At 37.9% G+C, this 11,082-nt stretch overlaps 1 protein-coding gene across 1 annotated transcript in view; it reads left to right on the forward strand.

Moving 5' to 3' along the window:
* The window catches only part of LOC121385308, a 49,012-nt gene extending 37,981 nt beyond the window's left edge, over positions 1–11,031 (forward strand). Inside the window, exons 2-3 of the mRNA XM_041515933.1 lie at positions 5,817–5,913; positions 9,674–11,031. Coding sequence (XP_041371867.1) covers positions 5,826–5,913; positions 9,674–9,966 — 381 coding nt within the window. The 5' untranslated portion in view covers positions 5,817–5,825 and the 3' untranslated portion in view covers positions 9,967–11,031. The remainder of the gene's footprint in view (positions 1–5,816; positions 5,914–9,673) is intronic.
* Positions 11,032–11,082: the final 51 nt, after the last annotated feature.

The following is an 11,082-nucleotide window of genomic DNA, read 5'->3' on the forward strand; positions in this document are numbered from 1 at the left end:
GAGCACAGGGAGCTCGATCAGGGTCGATAACGGGTGGTGTTGTTAGTGGTACTATTGAATTTTGAAAGTGTCCTGTAGGATTGAGTCCAAAGATGAAAATGGTTTGCGCAAATTCCGGAAGTAACTTTGGCGCATGATTTGGAACGATTCATCGAAAAATAATCTGGAGCCGATTTGAGTGATTTGATTTTGTTTGCCGAATTTTAGTTCTTTCTGGAGCCTTGCCTATTGGGAGCCGTCGTGTTTGGTCTCCCATAGTTGCTCTCTGGTTTTATTTTATTTCAACTTATATCCAATGAAGGTTCAAGCACGCTGTCCTGGGCACACACCTCAGCTATCTTGGCTGGCTGTTCAGGACAGTGGGTTAGTTGTTAGTTGGTTAGTGGTTAGTGAGAGAGAAGGTGTAGTGGCCTTACACCTAGCCATTGGGCCCTGAAGAACTCGCTCTGGGTTGGAGTCGGTACCGGGCTGCGAACCCTGTACATTAGCATCAGCATGCACAAAGCGTGTTTAACCAGAATAAACTTAAGGTTCTTTTGTTTAATGATACTACTAGAGTGATTCATTAATCCTCTACTTTCTATCGGAAGTGAAACATAATTGCGTGACACATAGTCTTAAACAGTAACACTATTAGAGCTGTTTTTATAGTTAAAATCAGACATTATTTTATTGTTTAGATTATCCATTCCCGTACATCCGAAGTGTTTCTGGTCACCCTGATGTTTCTAATACCACAGGAAGCATTTTTTTTTTTTTTTTTTTTTAAACGCACGCACTTCTGGGAAGTAACGATTATGGTGACGAGCTGTAATCAACTTTTTAAAGGTATTTGCACGTTTCAACGACGCTAAAATCGATTCGTAAAACGGGGCCCATAATTATTGTCACAGTCATAGTAAAAAAAATAATAATAATAAAAATAAAAAAAAATAAAAAAAAAAACCCAACCAATAACACCCACCACGCAACCAGAGGGTGCATAATTATGTTATCTGTGAAGATATAGCATATAGCATTTCATTTCAACTTATTTTCGTGCTTATATCCAATTAAGGCTCAAGTACGCTGTCTTGGGCACACACACACAACTCAGCTATATGGGCTGTCTGTCTAGGACAGTGGGTTAGTTGTTTGTGGTTAGTGAGAGAGAAGCTGTAGTGGTCTTGCACCTACTAATTGAGTCGTTAAAACTCGCTCTGGATGGGAGTCGGTACCGTGCTGCGAACCCTGTACCTACCAGCCTTATGTCCGATGGCTTAACCACGACGTCACCGAGGTCGGTTAGCATGTAGCAAAAAAAAATAAAAAAATAAAAATAAAAATAAAAAAATATGGCTTTTGGTCTAAAGTAGGTTCCTACGGTCCTGGATAAAAAATTGCTTATCGAATACTGCAGCAGCATCGTAGGAGATAATTTTTCCCAAATGGCTAGCGAACTATATATTGGTGGTTAATTTTTGCTTCATTCTGTCGCCGTTCATTATCGTCCAACAAAATATAATATTGGCTAATAAAATGCGAAACTATGACTCAGTGAGGGGGACACCTGCTGTGATGGTTGGGAGAAAAGTCTATACCGCAGCAAATATCGACATGTTTGATAGACAGCGCCATCGCGGCATTGCGTTCTGAACACTTAACGTCAGATGAAGAGTGTTTCCAGCCAAATCTGACACTTTTAGAGGAAACTGGTCTTAGAACAGACGATCAATTAGAAATTAATTTTTATTAAGGTACATCTCGCAGATAATCTTTTAACCACTAATATAATTACTGCGCCTAATTGTCGGCGATTTCTGAATTTTATTTTCGTTCGAATCTAATTTGTTGGGGTTTTTTGTGGGGATTGGGGGTTGGGGTGGGGGTGTTTAATAGGAATTGCTATAAGAGTTGTTTTTTGTTTAATGAAGGCACATTCAAGGATGGCTAACAATGATCCATGAAATGAAGAAGCTGTTTTAAAGAGACATTCCTGATTTTGCTGCAATTTTTTAGATGTTATTGACTATAAAATAGATTTTAACGATTGTAATTACATATATTAAACGTGTTTCTGATCGTTCTAATATTTGTACTAGGTTAAATTTCATTTTATTTCCTAAAATATTGTTTTTTCGTACGTACGAAATTATTTGAAAACAAAATCCAGTTTGGGCTTCTTACACATATTAAGACGACCAGAAACACATTGAATATACAGACACTGATATTCTAAACAAGAACATATATTTAATATGTAAGCATAATCGTAGAACTATTTTATTAGTCGGAAACATCTTACAATGCAGCAAACTCAGGAATGTCCCTTTAATGTTTTCTAGTTAACAATAATGTAAGAGGTTGTACCCAGTGAGGTGACAGCGTTTTAACACTCCACCCACCCCCAACTCCCACCACGAAAATACGAAAAACATGTCATTGTAATTTAAAAGTGCCCTTTTATGTAGAACAAATATATTATTATGATGTGGTTCTTGTGGAGTTTTTTTACTGCACCTTTCCCCTGGTATTTCCTCTAGCTAGGGGCGAGACGTAGCCCAGTGGTAAAGCGCTCGCTTCATGCGCATTGGGCTATTTCTCGCTCCAGCCAGTGCACCACGACTGGTACATCAAAGGCCGTGGTATGTGCTATCCTGTCTATGCGGTAGTGCATATAAAAGATCCTTTGCTGCTAATCGAAAAGAGTAGCCCATGAAGTGGCGACAGCGAGTTTCCTCCCTCAATATCTGTGTGGTCCTTAACTATATGTCCAACGCCATATAACCGTAAATAAAATGTGTTGAGTGCGTCGTTAAATGAACCAGTTCCTTCCTTCCTCTAGCTAAAACCGATACTGAAGTAGGGGATATTAAAAAAAAAAACATTATAATAAAAAAAACACACACACTAAAACAAAACAAAACAACATGGCCAGCCAGAATCCCAGACCTTTACCCCTTTGAATACGTGTGAAAATACTTAGATCCACATTTTCGCCTGAAATCATTAGCTCGAAAGATCGAATCCCCTCGGTGGACCCATTCTCTTATTTGTCCTTATTTATCAAAGGCCGTGGTTTGTGCTGTCTGATTATGATAAAGGGTAATTATTAATCGGTTATTCTGTGCTTGGTGAATCTGATGTAATATTTCTCTATGTATACTTGGTTTAAATAAACGTATTTTGTGCTGGTAGGTATGCAAAGTAACTGCCTACTGTCCTTCTTCCATTTAATCAATAACACAAAAGTTTGTTTTGTTTAACGACAGCACTAGAGCACATTGATTTATTAATTATCGGCTGTTGGATGTCAAACATATGGTAATTTTGACATATAGACTTAGAAAGGAAACCCGCTACATGTTTTTATTAGTAGTAAGGGATCTTTTATATGCACCATCTCATAGACAGGATAGCACATGCCAAGACCTTTGATATACCAGCCGTGGTGCACGGAGCAAGAAGTAGCCAAATGGGCCCACCTATGGGGATCGATCCCAGACCGACCGCGCATCAGGCTCAATAACACAACAACCGCAATAGGGTGGCGTCTGGCCTAAAATAAATACGGTGACTGTACACAAACAATCAGGAACGACAAAGGGCTTTTTTTTCGGGGAAGGAATAAAACTAAACTTTGAGGGGGGGGGGGGGGGGGCATACGCTATAGTGTTTGGGCAAAAGCAGATATTTGTTTTGGGGGGAAGGATTAAAGTAAAGGTTTTCGGCCTCAAAGTCAGAGCGGGGATGGGGGCACACGATCACCGGACTACGCCTCCCCTCAATTCCTACAGGTCAGGTCAGGTCATAGGGTTTACGTGCACATTCAGAGCAAGCTGTTGTAGCGCACGCCTGTCATGGGCACAGGTGCTGGCGCCTCTGTTCAGGACAGGAAATGGTTGGGGTGGGTGGGAGAAGGGACCGCCTGCACTGGCAGGTGCAAGAGAGCACCAGCAGCCCAACCGAAGTCGGTAACAGGCGGGGTGGTGGTTTGGTGCTATGGAATTTTGAATGTCCTGTAGGATTAATGCCAAAGGGAAAAAAGGAGCACAGTTTTAATGGAGGAAATTAGGCGCATTTTTGAACGGTCCGTCGAAAGATAAAGGAGGGAGCTACATACCTTTTTGATTTTAGTATGCCGAGAGTAGTTCGTTACTGGGACTCAATTCCTACGAGCCTGCCCTCCCTTAAATACGTCGAGCCTAAATACGTTGCACTTGTTTACTTTATTTTCTAATGATGTTTTTAGGTCGAACTGTTGCCGCTATAATGCAGTTTTTCACATCTCAAACTAGGAGGGGGGGGGGGGGGGGGGGGGGTGGGGGGGGGGGGGGGGGGGGGGGGGGGGCACAAGCCTATCGGACTACCCCTCCACTCAATTCCTACAAGCTTTCCCTTCCCTTAAATACGCCCCTTCCTAAATACGTTGCACTGGTTTACTTTATTTTCTAATGATGTTTTTAGGTCGAACTGTTGCCGCTATAATGCAGTTTTTCACATCTCAAACTAGGAGGGGGGGGGGGGGGGGGCACAAGCCTATCGGACTACCCCTCCACTCAATTCCTACATGCTTTCCCTTCCCTTAAATACGCCCCTTCCTAAATACGTTGCACTGGTTTACTTTATTTTCTAATAATGTAAAAACATTTAGGTTGAGCTGTATTCATATTATATTAAACTATAGAATTGTTATTAAGTATTGATTGCGGCTATAATGAAGTGTTTCACATTTCAAATTGGGAGGAGGGAACCAGCCCACCGGACTACCCCTCCCCTCAATTCCTTCGAGCCACCCCTCCCTTAAATACGTCCTTACCTAAATACGTTACACTGGTTTACTTTTATTTTTTAATAATGTATTTTTTTTTTTTTTAAGGTGGAGCTGTATTGATATTATATTAAAATACGGAAGTGTTATTTAGTATTGATTGCGGCTATAATGCAATGTTTCACATCTCAAACTGGGAGGGGGTACAAGCCCATTGGATTACCCCTCCGCTCAAATCCTACGAGCCTGGCTTTCCCTTAAATACGTCCTTACCTAAATACGTTACACTGGTTTACTTTTATTTTTTAATAATGTATTATTTAGGTGGAGCTGTATTGACATTATATTAAACTACGGAAGAATTATTAAATATTGATTTCGGCTATAATGAAGGGTTTTTTTACGTCTCAAATTGAGAGAGGGGCACAAGCCCACCGGACTACCCCTCCCCTCAATTCTTACGAGCCTGCCTTTTCCTTAAATACTACACTGGTTTACTGTTATTTTCTAATAATGTATTATCATTATTTTTTTTTTTAGGTGGAACTGTATTCAAATTATATTAAACTACGGAACTATTGTTAAATACTATGATGAAGTTTCTTTTTACATCTCAAACCCACAAGCCCACCGGACTACCCCTGCCCTCAATTCCTTCGAGCCTGCCCTTCCCTTAAATACGCCCCTGCCTAAATACGTTGTACTGGTTTACTGTTATTTTCTAATAATGTATTATCATTTTTTTTTTTTTTAGGTGGAGCTGTATTCATGTTATATTAAATTACGGAACCATTATTAAATATTCATTGCGGCTATGATGAAGTTTCTTTTTACATCTCAAACCCATAAGCCCAACGAACTACCCCTCCTCTCAATTCCTACGAGCATGCCCTTCCCTTAAATACGTCCCTGCCTAAATACGTTGTACTGGTTTACTTTATTTTCTAATAATGTAAAAAAAAAAAAAAAAATTAGGTGGAGTAGTTTTCATATTGTATTAAACTGCGGAACTGTTATTAAATATTGATTGCGGCTATGATGAAGTTTTTTCACATTGTTATTTCAGAGCATTAAGATGCAGTGGAGTCAGTACATAGCTTTGATCGTTGTCGGGTTCGCCGCGCTGCTAACAGGAGTGGCAGTGGCCAGCGCAGAGGACCAAGGTAAGGAGAGGTAGAATTTAAAAACAGAATAGAAAAAAAATCATAATAACTATGGCAACAACAAACCACAGATAGGAAAAAAAATCATTAGTTCATACATATATATGGCTTGCTTACAGATTTGGTTGTTTTTGTTTTGGTTGGGGTTTTCTTGTTGTTGTTGTTGTTGTTGTTGTTGTTGTTTTGTTTTGTTTTTGTTTGTGGGGTTGGGGGGTTGGGATTTGGGGTGGGGCTTGTTCTTTTTTAAAATCTTCTTTTTATTTATTTCTTCTTCTTTTTTTGAGATTTTGTCTTATTTATTTGGTTTTTTGGTTTTGTTTTCCATTTCTTCTTTTTTTCTTTCTTTTTTTCTTTCTTTCTTTTTTTTTTTTTTTTTTGAAATTGATTTGTTGCTGTTAGTGTTGGTCTTTTTTTTATCTTTGTTGTTGTTATTTCATTTTTATTTCGAATCGAGCACAATTTAAAGCTAGCCGGACCGTTCGTCTGGCAGGAATTTTACCAATTTCGATCCCTGCTTTTCATCAATATACACATTGCAGCAGTAAATGGTGTTTTAATATGGCGAGGCGACACTGTGAACTTTTTAAAACGTTATTTCGCAACAGTAAATTATGTTATAACATGGCGAAACGAGATTATGTGGGGGTTTTCTGTTTATTTTAAACAATAAATGTTTACTATTTTGCAACGTAAATTATGATATAATATGGCGAAACGAGATTGTGCGTTTTTTTGTTTGTTTATTTTAAACAATAGATGTTTACAATTTCGCAACGTAAATTATGCTATAATATGGCGAAACAAGAATGCGAACGTCAAAAACGGTATTTCGCAACAATAAATTATGTTATAATGTGGTGAACGGAGATTGTCAGGTTTAAAAAAAAAAAAAGTTGCTTTTTATTTTGTAATAGTATTTTGTTTTGTTTTGTTTAACGACACCACTAGAGCACATTGATTTATTAATCATCGGCTATTGGATGTCAAACATATGGTCATTTTGACAGTCACAGAGAGGAAACCCGCTACATTTTTCCATTAGCAGCAAGGGATCTTTTGTATGCAGCATCCCACAGACAGAATAGCACATACCACGGCCTTTGATATACCAGTCGTGGTGCACTGGCTAGAGCGAGACATAGCCCAATGGACCCACCAACGGGGATCGATCCTAGACCGACTAGGCATCAAGCGAGCGCTTTACCACTGGGCTACTTCTCGCCGCTATTTACAGTCACTTCGAGTAAGTTAAAAGCTTTCACAGCGTGCTGTGAACGGAGAATGATTGAACGGGGGTTTCGCTTGCCTTATTGTAGTTGTTTTACTACAAACAGCGTGCATTTGGTCAACACACAGAGCTTTGTTCGGAGCGACCGAGGCATCCAATAACTGTCTCCTTTCCTGAGTTCCCGGATGATGGAGGGTGATGGAATTGTCACCCATCGCAACTGATCACTAAGCACGAAATAAAAATCGTTAACATTTCCTCGGTGGAGTTCCATAAAATAGCCTGCCGTTTTTCCTGTCAAGAGAGAAAGAGAGGGAGGGATAGTCTGGTTAGAATGAGACAGTACAGGGACTTTCCTGAGTTTGCTGCAATTTTTAAGATGTTATCGACTAACAGAGACTTTTTGACAAGTGTAATTACATATCAAATATATTTTTCTGCATAAAATATTAGTGGCCGTATATTAAACGTGTTTCTGATCGTTCTAATATTTGTAAAAGGTTAAATTTCATTTTATTTCCTAAAAATGATTTTTTCGTATGTACAAAATTATTTGAAGACAAAATCCAGTTTGGGCTTCTTACAAATATTAAGACGACCAGAAACACATTAAATATACAGACACTGATATTCTAAACAAGAAAATATATTTAATAAGTAAGTTTAATCATATAAATATTTTATTAGTCGGAAACATCTTACAATGCAGTAAACTCAGGAATGTATCTAAACCAGAGTCGGGGGCGGGGCGTAGCCCAGTGGTACAAAGCGCTCACCTGATGCATGGTCGATCTAGGATCGATCCCCGTCAATGGACCCATTGGGCTATTTCTTGTTCCATCCTGTGCACCGCGACTGGTATATCAAAAGCCGTGGCATGTGCTATCCTGTCTGTGGGACGATGCATATAAAAGATCCCTTGCTACTAATGGAAAATGTTTTAGCGGGTTTCTTCTCTATGCCTATATTTTAAAATTACCAATTGTTTGACATCCAATAGCTGATGATGAATAAATCAATCTGCTCTAGTGGTGTCATTAAACAAAACAAACTTCTAAACTGAGTCGATACAATTTGTTTTCAAAAGAAAAGGAATGTTTTAATATACGTATTTACTTTTGATATTTTTATTGGTCTTCTACCGATTCAACTGGAGGGAATTATAGTTTTCGTCACCGTCCTACTGTCTGTCTGTCTGTCTGTCTGTCTGTCTGTTTATCCGTCATCCGTCCGTCTGACTGTCCCATATACAGCTTTGCAGATGGGGGTTTTTTCACAATGCCTCAAGATATTGAGCTGAAATGTATATAGCTTTATCATGTTTTATTGTTACAGATCACGTTTGAATTTACTAATTTTTCACGGAGAGTTATGGCCCTTGAATGTAGGAGATACGAAAAAAAAAATTCCTGACTTTTTTTTCGCAATGACTCAATATATTGTAAAAACATTTGTTATATTAAATCTGAGTCATGAAAGGTACCATTTTTTTCAGTCACATCTTTGAGGGAGAGGTTATAGTATCGATATGTGTATGTCATAGTTTTGCACAGTGTTTTTAAACACAAACGTTAACACGTTAACATTGTCGCTTATGGAATTTTATTTGGTATAGTACAACCTTTAAACTGGAGTGTCGTTAAACATTTATTCATTGACCGTTTGTGTTATTTTCTTCTAGTACAGCCTTTAATCTGGAGTGTTCTTAAAGGGACATTCCTGAGTTTGCTGCTATTTTTAAATGTTATCGACTAATAGAGACTTTTTAACGATTGTAATTACATATCAAATATATTTTTCTGCATAAAATATTAGTAGCTGTATATTAAACGTGTTTCTGATCGGTCTAATATTTGTACTAGGTTAAATTTCATTTTATTTTCTAAAATAAGTTGTTTTCGTACATACAAAATTATTAACAGAATCCAGTTTGGACTCCTTACAAATATTAAGACAACCAGAAACACATTGAATATACAGACACTGATATTCTAAACAAGAAAATATATTTAAAATGTAAGTTTAATCGTAGAAATATTTTATTAGTTGGAAACATCTTACAATGAATGAATGAATGAATGAATAAATGAATGAATAAATGTTTAACGACACCCCAGCACGAAAAATACATCGGCTATTGCGTGTCAAACTATGGTAAATGCAAAACAAATTTGATGATCAAGATCAATATAAAAATTCAACAGTTAAATTAAAACACAGTGTAAAGAACTGTGCAAAAATTACAAATATCACAGATATTTAAAATTTAGAGTAAAAGTTAGTATCACGTAAAAATTGTAAAACTAATTCTGGATGGAATCGAAATGATTCCATCACATTTGTTTGTCCAAATATATCTTTTCGAGTTTCATGCAGATGCTTACACTCCACCAAAATGTGTCGCACCGTCAGAAGACACTGACAGTGCGAAACATCTTACAATGCAGAAAACTCAGGAATGTCCCTTTAAACATTCATTCGTTGACCGTTTGTATCATTTTCTTCATTTTTCCTCTTTGTGTTTGTTTTAAGGCCCTGATGTTCAGATGAGCGCTTTGGAAAACCCGTCTAAGAGATCCAGCGACTTCTTGATACCTGACTACCTCGTGGACGACAGCGTAGACAAACGTGGCGGACTCTTCCGGTTCGGCAAAAGGGGATCACTGTTTCGTTTCGGAAAGCGCGGATCTCTCTTCCGGTTTGGAAAACGAGGCGGAGCTCTCTTCCGGTTTGGGCGAAGTGGTTACGACGGTGCTGCGCCATACAACCCATTCGAGCTAGACAGTGACAAGAGGTCGTTCCACTGGGGTCGGGAAACGGAGTAAAAAAACAACTGTTGTTCACATCACTTCAAATAACATTTCTTGGATTGCGTATTTTTGACTAGAAATGTGATGCAGTTTATTACAGACACTTTAAAGTTTTCAAATTCAAAAATGATAATAATTTAATAAAGTAAGAACAAATAAAAGAAAGTAAAAAAAAAAGATAAAAAACTAAAATTATCTGGTCGATATAACCTGCTTTTTATTTCTAGGGTCGGGGGTATATTGTTATGTTTAAAGAGACTTACATATCACGCTGATTGTCTAGATACTATTGTGCAATACGAGACGTTAATAAACAGTTATCATGGTTTTGTATTTTGGTGTAACTGAGGTAATATAATCTGAAAACATTTTATGACCTTCTAGTAGCAGAAGCAGCATATTTCTAGAGATGCGTGCATCATTTAAAAATGGCACTTACTGTAGGGACAGAAATGCTGACCAAGACAAATTCGCATAATTTTTCGGGGGACTTGGACATGAGAGCGTGTGCGCACTACCAGCACACCCCACCCTGGATCCGCGCCTGGCTCCTGTGTATGTATAGCTGAGCAGCTGAAGACGATAAAATAATAGTTGATCTTGTTAAACAGTTTGTGCACGTGGGCAATAATTTAAAGGCGCAGACCCTAGTTTCAATTCGTAAACATGGACACTAAGTTTAATTAATCCACAAAACTTAAACACACTTGGATAAAATTACAACCGAATGAAAGAAGAGTCTGTGACATTAAAACCGGGAAATATCATTAAAAAATAGACTAGAACTCGAATCAATAACCGCTATTTCTCAGACGCACGTGCGTTTTTTAAAAATATGAAAAATGCATTTTGTGGTATTAGAAACAACAGGAAGACCAGGAACACTTCGGTTCCACGGAAATTGATAATCTAAACAATAAAATATAAGTAATGTTTGATTTGAGTGATCATAAACGGCACTAATAGTGAAAAATATGCTGTAGTGTTTAAAAACTAGGGTCTGTCCCTTTAAAGAAATCCATACATGTGTTATGTTTTTGACGTTGTAAGAATTGAAATCAATAAAATAATATCATTATTGCTAGCCTAATTAAAGAAAAGGTATTCCTAATTTGGAGTCGCATCAACGGC

Source organism: Gigantopelta aegis, chromosome 11, assembly GCF_016097555.1.
Source record: "Gigantopelta aegis isolate Gae_Host chromosome 11, Gae_host_genome, whole genome shotgun sequence".
In the NCBI taxonomy this organism is placed as follows: domain Eukaryota; kingdom Metazoa; phylum Mollusca; class Gastropoda; order Neomphalida; family Peltospiridae; genus Gigantopelta; species Gigantopelta aegis.